We start from the raw sequence: 15,722 nt of genomic DNA on the forward strand, positions 1-15,722 counted from the left end.
CGGGGAGGGGACACGGGTGGCACAGGTGACCCCACAGGTGACCCCAGGTGTGACACGGAGGTGACAGAGAGGGGACACGGGTGGCATAGGTGGCACAGGTAACCCCACAGGTGGCACAGGTGACCCCAGGTGTGGCACAGGTGACCCCAGGTGTGACCCCAGGTGTGACCCCAGGTGTGAGCCCAGGTGACCCCAGGTGTGACCCCAGGTGTGACCCCAGGTGACCCCAGGTGTGACCCCAGGTGTGACCCCAGGTGACCCCACAGGTGACCCCAGGTGTGACCCCAGGTGTGACCCCAGGTGACCCCAGGTGTGACCCCAGGTGTGGCACAGGTGACCCCAGGTGTGACCCCAGGTGACCCCAGGTGTGACCCCACAGGTGACCCCAGGTGTGACCCCAGGTGTGACCCCAGGTGACCCCAGGTGTGACCCCAGGTTTGACCCCAGGTGACCCCAGGTGTGACCCCAGGTGTGACCCCAGGTGACCCCAGGTGACCCCAGGTGTGGCACGGAGGGGCCACGTGACCTCCCCGGTCCTCCACGGGTTAAACCGCGCTCTCCCTTCCCATTGGCCAGCGCGCAGCCAATCGCGCCGCGCCGCCCGCGCTCGGCCACGCCCCCTCCCCGGGGCGCGCCCAGCTGTCTCCATGCCCGGGCGGCGCGTTCTGATTGGTCCGCTCCGCGCCGTGGGCGGGGCCAGCGCCCCTCCTCTCCCCGCAGCGACCGCTCCTTTTATGGGCGAGGCCCCGCCCACCAACTTCCGGTTCCGGCGCCATGGCCGCCATGGCCGCCCCGGCCCGGCCCCTCCGCCCCCCCCGGTAACGGGAGCACCCCCGGGAACGGGACCGCCGGCAGCGGCACCGCCCCTCCCGGTGCCCCCCGCCGCCCCCCGGTGCCCCCCGGGCCGGGACCATGTCCTCGCGCTCCGCCCTGGCGGCGGGGAACGAGCGCAACGCGGACACGGTGAGGGGCGGGGGGGGGGGGGGGCAGCGGCACCGGGGGGGGGCACCGGGAGGAACCGGGGGGTACCGGGGGGGGGATGGGGAGGGGCGGTGCGGGCAGCGGGAGAGGGAGGGGTGGTACCGGGAGGGGGCTGGGGGGTACCGGGGGACACCGGGAGGAACCGGGGGGGGCACCGGGAGGAACCGGGAGGGGTTGGAGGGAACCGGGAGGGGTTTGGGGACACCGGGAGGGGTTTGGGGATACCGGGAGGGGTTTGGGCACACCGGGGGAGGGGTCTGAGAGCGGCCGGGGCACCGGGAGGGGCTGGGCCGGTACCGGGGGGGGCACCGGGAGGAACCGGGAGGGGTTTGGGGGCACCGGGGAGCCCCGGGAATGGATTTGGGGCGGTCCCGGGGGTCTCCGGGAGGGTTTGGGGGGGGGCCCGGGGTCTCTCGCGCTGTGATGGGTCTGGGGGCTCACCCCGAGATTTTGGGGAGGGGTCTCGGGTTTTTTTTTTTTGGGGGGGGGTCTCGCTCCCCATCCCGGTCATTTCGGGGGGTTCCCCTCCCCCCCCCAGCCGTAATTTGGGGAGGGGTCCCGGGGCTGGCCCGGGGGGTCTCTCTGTGGTGTTTCGGGTGGGGGTCTCAGGGGTGAGCCCGTAATTGGGGCAGGGGTCTCACTGGGATATTTTTGGGGGGGGTCTCACTGGGATAATTAAGGGTATTTTTGGGGTGACCCCACGTGGGGCGGGGGTCTCACTGGGGTATTTTAGGTGATTTTTGGGGTGGCCCCCATGCAGGGCGGGGGTCTCACTGGGATATTTTGGGGGGGGTCTCACTGGGATATTTCAGGGTATTTTTGGTGGGGGTCTCACTGGGATAATTGGGGTGATTTTTAGGGGTGACCCCATAATTTGGGGCGGGGGTCTCAGTGGGACATTTTAGGTGATTTTTTGGGGTGACCCCCATTTGGGGCGGGGGTCTCACTGGGATAATTGGGGCAGGGGTCTCACTGTTATAATCAGGGTATTTTTGTGGTGACCCCCACACGGGGCGGGGGTCTCACTGGGATATTTTAGGGGGGGGTCTCACTGGGGTATTTTAGGGGGGGGTCTCACTGGGGTATTTTAGGGGGGGGTCTCACTGGGATATTTTGGGGGGGGTCTCACTGGGGTATTTTAGGGGGGGGTCTCACTGGGATATTTTAGGGGGGGGTCTCACTGGGGTATTTTAGGTGATTTTTCGGGGTGACCCCCATTTGGGGTGGGGGTCTCACAGCCCCCCCCTCTCCCCCCGGCACAGCTGGCGGGCCCGGGGGGCAGCGGGCGCCCCGAGAAGGCCGGGGGGGGGTGGTCGGGGCGCGGGGCCGGCGCCCCCCGGGGCCGGAACTCGCTGGGGGCCGAGGAGCCCCCCCACGTGGGCAACTACCGCCTGCTGCGGACCATCGGCAAGGGCAACTTCGCCAAGGTCAAGCTGGCCCGGCACGTGCTGACCGGCCGAGAGGTGGGGAGGGGGCTCGGGGGGCTGGGGAGGGGGTTTGGGGTGGTGGGAGGGGGCTCGGGGGGGGTTTGGGGTGGTGGGAGGGGGTTTGGGGGTGATGGGAGGGGGTTTGGCGGTGATTTGGGGTGGTGGGAGGGGGCTCGGGGGGCTGGGGAGGGGCCGGGGGGGGTTTGGGGTGGTGGGAGGGGGCTCGGGGGGCTGGGGAGGGGCTGGGGAGGGGGCTCGGGGGTGATTTGGGGTGGTGGGAGGGGGCTCGGAAGTGATGGGAGGGGGCTCAGGGGTTTGGGGAGGGGGCTCAAGGGTGATTTGGGGTGGTGGGAGGGGGTTCAGGGGGGGTTTGGGGTGGTGGGAGGGGGCTCAGGTGAATTGGGGGAGTCCCAGGGGGGTCCCAGGTGAATTTGGGGGGGTCCCAGGTGAATTTGGGGGTCTCTGGGGGTCCCAGGTCAATTTTGGAGGTCCCAGGGGGGTCTCCGGGGGTCCCAGGTCAATTTTGGAGGTCCCAGGGGGGTCTCCGGGGGTCCCAGGTCAATTTTGGAGGTCCCAGGGGGGTCTCCGGGGGTCCCAGGTCAATTTTGGGGGTCCCGGGGGGGGTCTCTGGGGGTCCCAGGTCAATTTTGGGGGTCCCGGGGGGGTCTCCGGGGGTCCCAGGTCAATTTTGGGGGTCCCGGGGGGGTCTCCGGGGGTCCCCTCAGCGCCCCCTCCCCTTTTTAGGTCGCCATCAAAATCATCGACAAGACCCAGCTGAACCCCACGAGCCTGCAGAAGGTGGGGAGGGGTCCCGGGGGGCTCCGGGGGGGTGCTCCCCTCATTTGGGGAGGGGTCCCCTCATTTGGGGAGGGGTCCCCAGCCCCGCTGACCCCTCCCCTCCCCCCCCCCAGCTGTTTCGGGAAGTTCGGATCATGAAGGGGCTGAACCACCCCAACATCGGTGAGGGGGCGGGGAGGGGTCCCCAAAATGGGGAGGGGTCCCCAAAATGGGGAGGGGTTCCCGAATTGGGGAGGGGTTCTGGAAATGGGGAGGGTCAGAGGAATTGGGGAGGGGTCCTGGTTTTGGGGAGGGGTTCCCATTTTGGGGTGGGGTCCCTGGAATTGGGGAGGGGTCCCAGAATTGGGGAGGGGTCCCTGGAATTGGGGAGGGGTCCCTGTTTTGGGGAGGAATCCTGGTTTTGGGGAGGGTCCCAGTTTTGGGGAGGGGTCCCAGAATTGGGGAGGGTCCCGGTTTTGGGGAGGGGTCCCAGAATTGGGGAGGGGTCCCTGGAATTGGGGAGGGGTCCCTGGAATTGGGGAGGGGTCCCGGTTTTGGGGAGGGGTCCCCGTTTCGGGGAGTGGTCCCTGGATTGGGGAGGGGTCCCTGAATTGGGGAAGGGTCCCGGTTTTGGGGAGGGTCCCGGTTTTGGGGAAGGGTCCCAGAATTGGGGAGGGGTCCCTGGAATTGGGGAGGGTCCCGGTTTTGGGGAGGGGTCCCAGAATTGGGGAGGGGTCCCAGAATTGGGGAGGGGTCCCAGTTTTGGGGAGGGTCCCGATTTCGGGGAGGGGTCCCAGAATTGGGGAGGGGTCCTGTTTTGGGGAGGGTCCCGCTGACCCCCCCCCCAGTGAAGCTGTTTGAGGTGATCGAGACGGAGAAGACGCTCTACCTGGTCATGGAGTACGCCAGCGCAGGTGGGCACCGCGCACCTGGGCACACCTGGGCACACCTGGGCACACCTGGGCACGCACCTGGGCACACCTGGGACAGCTGGGAACACCTGGGAACACACCTGGGCACACCTGGGACAGCTGGGCACGCACCTGGGCACACCTGGGCACACCTGGGACAGCTGGGCACACCTGGGCACGCACCTGGGCACACCTGGGCACGCACCTGGGCACACCTGGGCACACACCTGGGCACGCACCTGGGCACACCTGGGACAGCTGGGCACACCTGGGGGCACACCTGGGCACGCACCTGGGACAGCTGGGACACACCTGGGCACGCACCTGGGACACACCTGGGCACACCTGGGACACACCTGGGACAGATGGGGACACCTGGGCACACCTGGGCACACCTGGGCACACCTGGGGGCACCTGGGCACGCACCTGGGACAGATGGGGACACCTGGGCACACACCTGGGACAGCTGGGGACACACCTGGGACACACCTGGGACAGCTGGAACACACCTGGGGGTGCACCTGGGACAGCTGGGGACAATGGGGATACACCTGGGACAGCTGGGGACACACCTGGGGATGCCACCAAGACCTCTTCCAGGTGTGGCTCACCCAGGTGTGGGATTTTGGGGGATTTTGGGGATTTTTTAGCGGGGGGGGGTTGGGGATTTTGGGTCCGGCTCACCCAGGTGTGGGATTTTGGGGGATTTTTTTGGGGGATTTTGGGGATTATTTTGGGGGGTTTTGGGGTCCGGCTCACCCAGGTGTGCCCCTCCAGGTGAGGTGTTCGATTACCTGGTGTCCCACGGGAGGATGAAGGAGAAGGAGGCGCGGGCCAAGTTCAGACAGGTGGGGACATCCTGGGGGGGGGCTTGGGGACATCGGGGGGGGCTTGGGGACATCGGGGGGGGCTTGGGGACAACCTCAGGGGTCTGGGGACATCGGGGAGGGGTTTGGGGACATCGGGGGGACATTCTGGGGGGGTTTGGGGACATTGGGGAGGGATTTGGGGACATTGGGGAGGGGTCTGGGGACATCCAGGGGGCTTTGGGGACATCCAGGGGGGTTTGGGGACAACCTGGGGGGTCTGGGGACATCAGGGATGGGTTGGGGACACCCTGGAGAGATTTGGGGACATTCTGGGGGAGCTTGGGGACACCCCCGGGGGGAGTCTGGGGACATTGGGGAGGGGTCTGGGGACATCCTGGGGGTGTCTGGGGACATCGGGGAGGGGTTTGGGGACATTGGGGAGGGATTTGGGGACATCCAGGGGGGGCTTGGGGACATTGGGCAGGGGTCTGGGGACATCCAGGGGGGTTTGGGGACATCCTGGGGGGTTTGAGGACATCCAGGGGGGGTTTGGGGACATCGGGGGGACATTCTGTGGGGGTTTGGGGACATTGGAGAGGGGTCTGGGGACATCCAGGGGGCTTTGGGGACATTGGGGAGGGATTTGGGGACATTGGGGAGGGGTCTGGGGACATTGGAGAGGGGTCTCGGGACATCCAGGGGGGTTTGGGGACAACCTGGGGGTCTGGGGACATTGGGGAGGGGTCTGGGGACATCCTGGGGGGTTTGGGGACATCCTGGGGGGTTTGGGGACATCCTGGCCGTGTCTGGGGACGTGTGCGAGGGGCTGGGGACCCGCCGGGGACCGGCGGTGACAGTGCCACCCCCTGTGCCCAGATCGTCTCGGCCGTGCACTACTGCCACCAGAAGAACATCGTGCACAGGGACCTCAAGGTGGGACACGGGGACACCGGGGGGGGACACGCGGGGTGGCACCACGGCGGGGGGGGGGACGTCCCCATGTCCGTCCCGGTGTCCCTGTGTCCTTGTCCCGGTGTCCCCGTGTCCGTCCCGGTGTCCCCGTGTCCGTCCCGGTGTCCCCGTGTCTGTCCCGGTGTTCCTGTGTCCTTGTCCCCATGTCCTTGTCCCCGTGTCCATCCCAGTGTCCCCGTGTCTGTCCCGGTGTCCCCGTGTCCTTGTCCCCATGTCCTTGTCCCAGTGTCCCCACGTCCATCCCGGTGTCCCTGTGTCCTTGTCCCTGTGTCCCTGTGTCCGTCCCGGTGTCCCCGTGTCCTTGTCCCCATGTCCTTGTCCCAGTGTCCCCATGTCCATCCCGGTGTCCCCGTGTCCGTCCCGGTGTCCCCGTGTCTGTCCCGGTGTCCCCGTGTCCTTGTCCCCATGTCCTTGTCCCAGTGTCCCCATGTCCATCCCGGTGTCCTCGTGTCCTTGTCCCAGTGTCCCCGTGTCCGTCCTGGTGTCCCCACGTCCATCCTGGTGTCCCAGTGTCCTTGTCCCAGTGTCCTTGTCCCTGTGTCCCTGTGTCCATCCCGGTGTCCCCACGTCCATCCCGGTGTCCCCATGTCCGTGTCCCTGTGTCCTTGTCCCGGTGTCCTTGTACCTGTGTCCCTGCCCCGATGTCCTCATGTCCATTCTCGTGTCCCTGTCCCTGTGTCCCTGTCCTGTGTCCATCCTGGTGGCCCTGTCCCCATGTCCCCAGTGTCCCCGGGCCGAGAACCTGCTGCTGGACACCGACGCCAACATCAACATCCCATCCCAGTGTCCCCATCCTGTGTCCCCATCCCAGTGTCCCTGACCCAGTGTCCCTGTGCCACTGTCCCCATCCCAGTGTCCCCGTCCCAGTGTCCCCATCCCAGTGTCCCTGTGCCACTGTCCCCATCCCAGTGTCCCTGTCCCAGTGTCCCTGTGCCACTGTCCCCATCCCAGTGTCCCCGTTCTTATGGCAATGTCCCTGTCCCCACCGATGTCCCCGCTGTCCTCAGGCCGAGAACCTGCTGCTGGACGCCGACGCCAACATCAAGATCGCCGATTTCGGCTTCAGCAACGAGTTCTCGCGGGGCTCCAAGCTGGACACGTTCTGCGGCTCGCCGCCCTACGCCGCCCCCGAGCTCTTCCAGGGCAAGAAGTACGACGGGCCCGAGGTGGACATCTGGAGCCTGGGGGTCATCCTCTACACGCTGGTCAGCGGCTCGCTGCCCTTCGACGGCCACAACCTCAAGGTGACCGCTGGGCGCGGCCCGGCCACCTCCTGTCACCGCCCGGTCACCTCCTGTCACCTGTGGTCACCTCCTGTCACCTGTGGTCACCTCCCGGCACCGCCCGGTCACTCGGCCCTGACCCTGCTCGGCCACCCCCTGTGACCCCTCAGGGGTCACCTGGTCACTGTGGTGGGCGTGGCCTGGAGGTGACCGGTGCCAATTGTCACCTATGGTCACCTCCTGTCCCCTCCTGTCCCCTCCTGTCCCCTCGTGTCCCCCCGTGGCCCCTCCAGGAGCCCCTCCTGCGTCCCCTCCTCCGCGTGTCCCCTCTGTGCCCCCTGCCCCAAATTCCCTGACCCCGGGTGACCCCTGATGGACAAAGCATGGTCACGGCCACCTGCTGTCCCCTCCTGTCCACTCCTGTCACCCGTGTCCCCCCTCCAGCAGCCCCAGGGCCCCTCCTGCGTCCCCTCCTCCGCGTGTCCCCTCTGTGCCCCCCGCCCCAAATCCCCTGACCCTGGGTGACCCCGGGTGACCCCAGGTGACCCCGGGTGACCCCGGGTGACCCCGGGTGACCCCCGTGTCCCCCCCAGGAGCTGCGGGAGCGCGTCCTGCGGGGCAAGTACCGCGTGCCCTTCTACATGTCCACGGACTGCGAGAACATCCTGCGCCGCTTCCTGGTGCTCAACCCCGCCAAGCGCTGCACCCTCGAGGTCTGGGGGGCCCGGGGGGGGCCCGGGGGTCCTGACGGGGCTTGGGGGGTGGTTTGGAGGGGTTTTGGGGGGTTTTGAGGAGTTTTGGGGTGGTTTAGAGGGGGTTTGGGGCAGGTGTGGGTGGTTTTGGGGCGGTTTTGGGGCGGGTTTTGGGGGGTTTTGAGGAGTTTTGGGGTGGTTTAGAGGGGGTTTGGGGCAGGTGTGGGTGGTTTTGGGGCGGTTTTGGGGGGGTTTTGAGGGGGTTTGGGGCGGGTTTGGGGGGTTTGGGGTGGTTTGGAGGGGGTTTGGGGATCCTGCGGGGCTTGGGGTGGGTTTGGGGTGGTTTGGGGCGGTTTTGGGGCAGTTTTGAGGGGGTTTGGGGTGGGTTTTGGGGGGTTTTGAGGGGGTTTGGGACAGTTTTTGGGGGGTTTGGGGCAGGTTTGGGGTGGTTTGGAGGGGGTTTGGGGATCCTGCGGGGCTTGGGGTGGGTTTGGGGTGGTTTTCGGGTGGTTTGGGGCAGGTTTTGAGGGGGTTTGGGGTGGTTTAGAGGGGGTTTGGGGCAGTTTTGGGGGGGTTGGGGTGGTTTTGGGGGGTCCTTTGAGGGCATTGGGGGTTTTTGGGTGGTTTTGGGGGGTCTCAGGGGTTCTGGGAGGGGTTTGGGGAGGTTTTGAGGGATTTTGGGGTGGTTTTGAGGTGTTTGGGGCAGTTTTGGGGCTGTTCTGAGGGTTTTGGGGCCGTTTTGAGGGTTTTGGGGTGGTTTTGATGGGGTCTCAGGGGGTCTGGGAGGGGTTTGGGGAGGTTTTGGGGGGTTTGAGGGGTTTTAGGATGGTTTTGGGGCAGTTTTGAGCGGTCTCAGGGGATCTGGGAGGGACCTGGGAGGTCCCGAAGGGGTCTGGGGGTGTCCCATGTCCCCCCCAGTGCCACCCCTGTCCCCCTGCGGTGTCCCATGTCCCCCTTCTGCCACCCCCGTCACCCCTCTGCCGCCCGTGTCCCCGTGTCCCACCCATGTCCCCGTGTCCCACCCATGTCCCCGTGTCCCTCCGATGTCCCCACGTCCCTCTGATGTCCCCGTGTCCCCCCCCCACCCCCAGCAAATCATGAAGGACAAATGGATCAACATCGGCTACGAGGGTGACGAGCTGACGCCCTACACGGAGCCCCAGGAGGACTTTGGGGACACCAAGCGCATCGGTGAGGGACACGGGGACCCCGGGGACACCGCGGGGACACCGCGGGGACAGCGGCCGGCGCGGTGACACCGCCCTGTCCCCCCGTCCCCAGAGGTGATGGTGGGCATGGGGTACACGAGGGAGGAGATCAAGGAGGCGCTGAGCACCCACAAGTACAACGAGGTGACGGCCACCTACCTGCTGCTGGGGCGCCGGGGAGAGGTGGGTGACACTGGGGACACTGGGGGGACTGAGGACACTGGGGACATCGGGGGGATTGGGGACATTGGGGACATTGGGGACATCAGGGACACGGCCACCTACCTGCTGCTGGGGCGCCGGGGAGAGGTGGGTGACATCGGGGACACTGGGGAAATTGGGGACATCGGGGGGATTGGGGACATCGGGGGGATTGGGGACATCAGGGACATCGGGGGGACTGGGGACATGGGGGAGGATTGGGGACATTGGGGACATCAGGGACACGGCCACCTACCTGCTGCTGGGGCGCCGGGGAGAGGTGGGTGACACTGGGGACATTGGGGACACTGGGGGGACTGGGGACATTGGGAAGATTGGGGACATTGGGAAGATTGGGGACATTTGGGAGGATTGGGGACATCGGGGACATCAGGGGCATTTGGGCCTTGGGGACTTTGGGGGGACATCTGGGGACACTGGGGACGTTGATGACACGGTGACCCCGGTGGCAGCCCGAGGGTGGCACTGGCCTGTCCCTGTCCCTGGGGTGGGTGACAATGGCCCCGGTGACACGGTGACCCCGGTGACACTGTGACCCTGGTGACACTGTGACCCCGGTGACACGGTGACCCCGGTGACACGGTGACCCCGGTGACAGCCCGAGGGTGGCACTGGCCTGTCCCTGTCCCTGTCGCGGCCGCGGGGCCCGGCCGAGGCGCCCAATGGTGCCACCAAGTCGGGGACGTCGGGGACGCACGGCAAGGGACAGCGCGGGGGGGGCCACCACCGGCAGCGGCGGCACAGCGACTTCTGTGAGTGGCACTGGGGACACTGGGGACACTGGGGGACATTGGGGAAACTGGGGGACACTGGGGGACATTGGGGACACTGGGGGACATTGGGGACACTGGGGACACTGGGGACACTGGGGGGACATTGGGGACACTGGTGGCACAGCGACTTCTGTGAGTGACACTGGGGACACTGGGGGACATTGGGGACACTGGGGGACATTGAGGGGGGACAGTGACTTCTGTGAGTGGCACTGGGGACACTGGGGACACTGGGGGACATTGGGGACACTGGGGGGACATTGGGGACACTGGGGGGACATTGGGGACACTGGGGGCACAGCGACTTCTGTGAGTGGCACTGGGGACACTGGGGACACTGGGGGACATTGGGGAAACTGGGGGACACTGGGGGACATTGGGGACACTGGGGGACACTGGGGACATTGGGGACACTGGGGGACATTGGGGACACTGGGGGGACACTGGGGACACTGGGGGACATTGGGGGACATTGGGGACACTGGGGACACTGGGGGACATTGGGGAAACTGGGGGACACTGGGGACACTGGGGGGCACTGGGGACACTGGGGACACTGGGGGGCACTGGGGGGGACACTGGGGACACTGGTGAGCTTGGGGGACATTGGGGACATTGAGGGGGGACAGCGACTTCTGTGAGTGGCACTGGGGACACTGGGATGGCACTGGGGACATTGGGGGGACATTGGGGGACACTGGGGGCACAGCGACTTCTGTGGGTGGCACTGGGGACACTGGGGACACTGGGGGACATTGGGGACACTGGGGACACTGGGGGACATTGGGGACACTGGGGGACATTGAGGGGGCACAGCGACTTCTGTGAGTGGCACTGGGGACACTGGGGGACATTGGGGACACTGGGGACACTGGGGGACATTGGGGACACTGGGGGACATTGAGGGGGCACAGCGACTTCTGTGAGTGGCACTGGGGACACTGGGGGACATTGGGGACACTGGGGACACTGGGGGACATTGGGGACACTGGGGGACATTGAGGGGGCACAGCGACTTCTGTGAGTGGCACTGGGGACACTGGGGGACATTGGGGACACTGGGGGGATGCTGGGGACACTGGAGGGACTTTGGGGACACTGGGGACACTGGGGAGACTGGGGGGACACTGGGGGGACACTGGGGGGGACCCTGGGGATCCCCTGGGGGGGTCCCGGGGGGGGTGTGACCCACCCCCCCCCCCCCCCCCCGTGTGACCTCTCTGTGACCCCGCAGGTGGCCCCGCCCCCTCCTCCTCGGCCCCGCCCCGCCGCAGCCCCCCCGGCGCCGCCCCCCCCGCGGAGCTGCGGGAAGGGGGCGTGGCCGGGGGCGTGGCCGCGCCCGGCGGGGGCGTGGCTCCGGCGCGGCGCGGCAGCGGCGGCTCCGGGGGGGCGTGTCCCGGGGGGGCGGGGCGAGGGGGCGGGGCCGCCCCTCCCCCCTCCCCCCTGGTCAGCAGCGCCCACAACCCCAACAAGGCCGAGATCCCCGAGCGGCACCCGGACTGCGCGGTGCGCACCTGGGCACACCTGGGCACACCTGGGCACACCTGGGGGGGCACCTGGGATACCTGGGGGGCACCTGGGATACCTGGGGGGGCACCCGGACTGCGCGGTGCGCACCTGGGCACACCTGGGTGGGCACCTGGGATACCTGGGGGGCACCTGGGATACCTGGGGGGGCACCTGGGGGGGGCTGGGGCCACCCGGACTGCGCGGTGCGCACCTGGGCACACCTGGGCACACCTGGGATACCTGGGGGCACACCTGGGGGGGGCTGGGGCCACCCGGACTGCGCGGTGCGCACCTGGGCGGACACCTGGGCACACCTGGGATACCTGGGGGCACACCTGGGGGGGCGCTGGGGGATACCTGGGGGGCACCCGGACTGCGCGGTGCGCACCTGGGCACACCTGGGCACACCTGGGCACACCTGGGGGGACACCTGGGGGGGCGCTGGGGGCACCCGGACTGCGCAGTGCGCACCTGGGCACACCCGGGGGGACACCTGGGCACACCTGGGATACCTGGGGGGCACCTGGGCACACTTGGGGGGGGGCTGGGGGGACACCTGGGCACACCTGGGCACACCCGGGGGGACACCTGGGCACACCTGGGATACCTGGGTGACACCTGGGGGGCACCTGGGCACACCTGGGGAAGGGGAGAAGAGCTGCAGGGGGGGGGTCCCTGTGGCTCTGGGGTGAGCTCAGGTGAGCCCAGGTGAGCTCAGGTGCCCCCCTGTCCCCCCAGCCCCACGTGCCCCCCAGCGTGATGGGCCGCAGGAACACCTACGTGTGCTCGGGGGGCGAGCGGCACCTGCTGCTGCCCAACGGCAAGGACAGGTGAGAGGGCACACCTGGTGCACCTGGCACACCTGAAATCCCCTGAAATCAACCCAAATCACCCCAAAATCGCCCCAAAATCACCCCAAAATCACCTGTGGATGTCACCTGTGTGGTCACCTGTGACATCACCTGTGGGGTCACCTGTGGGTCTCAGGAGCCACCTTTGGGTGTCACCTGTGTGTGTGGGTGGGGGTGTCTCACCTGCGGGTCTCAGCTGTGGGGTCACCTGTGTGTGTGCTGTCACCTGTGGGAATCACCTGTGGGTGTGATTGTCACCTCTGGTGTCACCCGTGACATCACCTGTGACGTCACCTGTGTGATGTCACCTGTGCGTGTTACCTGTGCGTGTTACCTGTGTGTTTGTGGGGTCACCTGTGTGACGTGACCTGTGACGTCACCTGTGGGGTCACCTGTGTGATGTCACCTGTGCGTGTTACCTGTGTGTTTGTGAGGTCACCTGTGATGTCACCTGTGTGTGGTATCACCTGTGTGATGTCACCTGTGTGATGTCACCTGTGTGATGTTACCTGTGTGTTTGTGATGTCACCTGTGTGTTGTCACCTGTGTGACGTCACCTGTCCCCCCCCGCCAGCCTGCCGTCCCGCCCGCCGCCGTCCCCCTCCAGCCACTCGCTGGGCGGGGCTCACCTGGCGCACCTGGCCCGCGGCTGCTCCGCCCGCAGCACCTTCCACGGGGGGGGCGGGGCCGGGGGCGGGGCCGGGCGCGAGCGCCGGGGGGGGGGCGCGGGAGCCCCTCCCCCCGCCTCGCCCCCCCCCGCCCCCGCCGCCGCCTCCCCCCGGCCCCGCCCCACGGCCACGCTGCTGAGCAAGATCACCTCCAAGCTGACCCGCAGGTGAGCGCACCTGGGGGGGTCACCTGGGGGGTCAGACACACCTGGAGGGGTCAGACACACCTGGGGGGGTCAGACACACCTGGGGGGTCAGACACACCTGGGGGGGCCAGACACACCTGGGGGGTCAGACACACCTGGGGGGGCCAGACACACCTGGGGAGTCAGACACACCTGGGGGGGCCAGACACACCTGGGGGGTCAGACGCACCTGGGGGGCTCACATCACCTCCAAGCTGACCCGCAGGTGAGCGCACCTGGGGGGTCACCTGGGGGGTCAGACACACCTGGGGGGGTCACCTGGGCAGGGCCAGGCACACCTGGGGGGTCAGACACACCTGGGGGGGCTCACATCACCTCCAAGCTGACCCGCAGGTGAGCGCACCTGGGGGGGCCAGACACACCTGGGGGGGCCAGACACACCTGGGGGGGTCAGACACACCTGGGCAAGGCCAGACACACCTGGGCAGGGCCAGACACACCTTGGGGGCTCCTCTTCCTCACCTGGGGGGTTCACCCCTTTTCCTGCTCACCTGGGGTCTTCGTCTTCCTCCTCCTTCTCACCTGGGCCTTTGTCCCCTCCTGCTCCTCCTCCTTCTCACCTGGCCGGCTCCGTCCTGCTCACCTGAGCCTCGCCCGCTGTCCCTGCTCACCTGTTTGGGTCTTGTCCCCTCACCTGGGTGGGTTCTCTCCCTGCTCACCTGTCCCTGCTCACCTGTCCCTGCTCACCTGGGTGGGTTCTCTCCCTGCTCACCTGTCCCTGCTCACCTGTCCCTGCTCACCTGGGTGGGTTCTGTCCCTGCTCACCTGTCCCTGCTCACCTGTCCCCTCAACTGTCCCCTCACCTGGCTGGGTCCTGTCCCTGCTCACCTGTCCCCTCACCTGTCCCCTCACCTGTCCCAGGGTGTCCCTCGACCCCTCGCGCCGCCAGAGCTCCAATCGCTGCGTCTCGGCCACGCCCGGCCCCGGCACCACCAAGATCCGTGAGTGGCACCTGGGCAGCACCTGGGGGCACACCTGGGACACCTGGGGGGGCACCTGGGGCACCTGGGGGGGCACCTGGGACACCTGAGATACCTGGGGGGACACCTGGGCAGCACCTGGGGGGGCACCTGGGGCACCTGGGGCAGCTGGGGGGGCACCTGGGGCACCTGGGACACCTGGGGGGGCACCTGGGACACCTGGGGGGGCACCTGGGGCACCTGTCCCAGTGGCCCCAGTGCTTTTTGGGGGGGGATTTGGGGCTGGGGGATTTTGGGGTGGGGTTTTTGGGGGACTGGGGGATTTTTTGGGGTGGGGTTTTTGGGGGACTGGGATTTTTTTGGGGTTGGGGGATTTTTTGGAGTTGTGGTATTTTTTTGGGGGGGGGGATCGGGGTTATTTTGGGGTGGGATTTTTGGGGTTGGGGGATTTTTTGGACTGGGATTTTTTTGGGGTTGGGGGATTTTTTTGGACTGGGATTTTTTTGGGGTTGGGGGATTTTTTTGGACTGGGATTTTTTGGGATTGGGGGATTTTTTGGGGTGTGATTTTTTGGGGTGGGATTTTTTTGGGGTGTGATTTTTTGGGGTGTGATTTTTTGGACTGGGATTTTTTTGGGGTGGGATTTTTTTGGGGTGGGATTTTCGGGGAGTCTGAGAGATTTTTTGGGGTTGTGGTATTTTTTTAGGGGGGGGATCGGGGTTATTTTGCGGTGGGTTTTTTTGGACTGGGATTTTTTTGGACTGGGATTTTTTTGGGATGGGATTTTTTTTTTTTTTTGGGGGGGGGGGTGGGGGCTGGGGGTTATTTTGGGGGTTTCTCCCCCCCACCCCACCCCTGACACCCCCCCCCACCCCTCACCTGCCCCCAGGGTCGCAGACGAACCTGCGGGAATCGGGGGACCTGCGCTCACAAGGTGGGGGCCGCCCCTCCCCCCTTCACCCCGGGACCCCCCCCCGGGCCCGCGGACCCCCCCCCGGACCCACCTGTCCCCTCCCCCCCAGTTGCCATCTACCTGGGGATCAAGCGGAAGCCGCCCCCCGGCTGCTCCGAGGGGGGGGGGCTCTGACGCCCCCCCCCCCGCACGGGGCAACGGCCCCGGGACCCCCCCCGGGAGCAGAACGGGACCCCCGGGACCGGATCGGGACCCCCGGGACCCCCCCGGGAGCAGAACGGGACCCCCGGGACCGGATCGGGACCCCCCCGAGACCCCCGGAACCGGATCGAGACCACCAGAACGAGACCCCCGGGACCGGATCGGGACCCCCCGGGACGAAACCGGGACCCCCCCGGGACCCCCCCGGGAGCAGAACGGGACCCCCGGGACGAAACGGGGACCCCCCCGGGACCCCCCCGGGAGCAGAACGGGACCCCCGGGACCCCCCCGAGACCCCCGGGACCGGATCGGGACCCCCCTGGATTCCCCCGGGACCCCCCCCGGGAGCAGAACGGGACCCCCGGGACCGGATCGAGACCACCAGAAGGAGACCGGGACCCCCCCCGGGACCCCCAGAACCGGATTGGTACCCCCGGGACCCCCCCCGGGACCACAGA

The 15,722-nt window shown here is 67.3% G+C and overlaps 1 protein-coding gene across 1 annotated transcript; it reads left to right on the forward strand.

Annotated features, from left to right (window-relative positions):
• Window positions 1-768: 768 nt before the first annotated feature.
• On the forward strand, window positions 769-15,713 carry MARK4 (microtubule affinity regulating kinase 4). The gene is made up of 18 exons (XM_053968542.1): window positions 769-963; window positions 2,244-2,444; window positions 3,153-3,206; window positions 3,320-3,368; window positions 4,034-4,099; window positions 4,875-4,945; window positions 5,783-5,839; window positions 6,886-7,122; window positions 7,695-7,814; window positions 8,885-8,984; window positions 9,075-9,184; window positions 9,822-9,975; window positions 11,231-11,502; window positions 12,244-12,335; window positions 12,931-13,191; window positions 14,092-14,171; window positions 15,040-15,084; window positions 15,173-15,713. The coding sequence occupies exons 1-18, from the start codon at window positions 913-915 to the stop codon at window positions 15,235-15,237; spliced, it is 2,085 nt and encodes a 694-aa protein (XP_053824517.1). The 5' UTR covers window positions 769-912; the 3' UTR covers window positions 15,238-15,713.
• Window positions 15,714-15,722: the final 9 nt, after the last annotated feature.

Source organism: Vidua chalybeata, chromosome 35, assembly GCF_026979565.1.
Source record: "Vidua chalybeata isolate OUT-0048 chromosome 35, bVidCha1 merged haplotype, whole genome shotgun sequence".
In the NCBI taxonomy this organism is placed as follows: domain Eukaryota; kingdom Metazoa; phylum Chordata; class Aves; order Passeriformes; family Viduidae; genus Vidua; species Vidua chalybeata.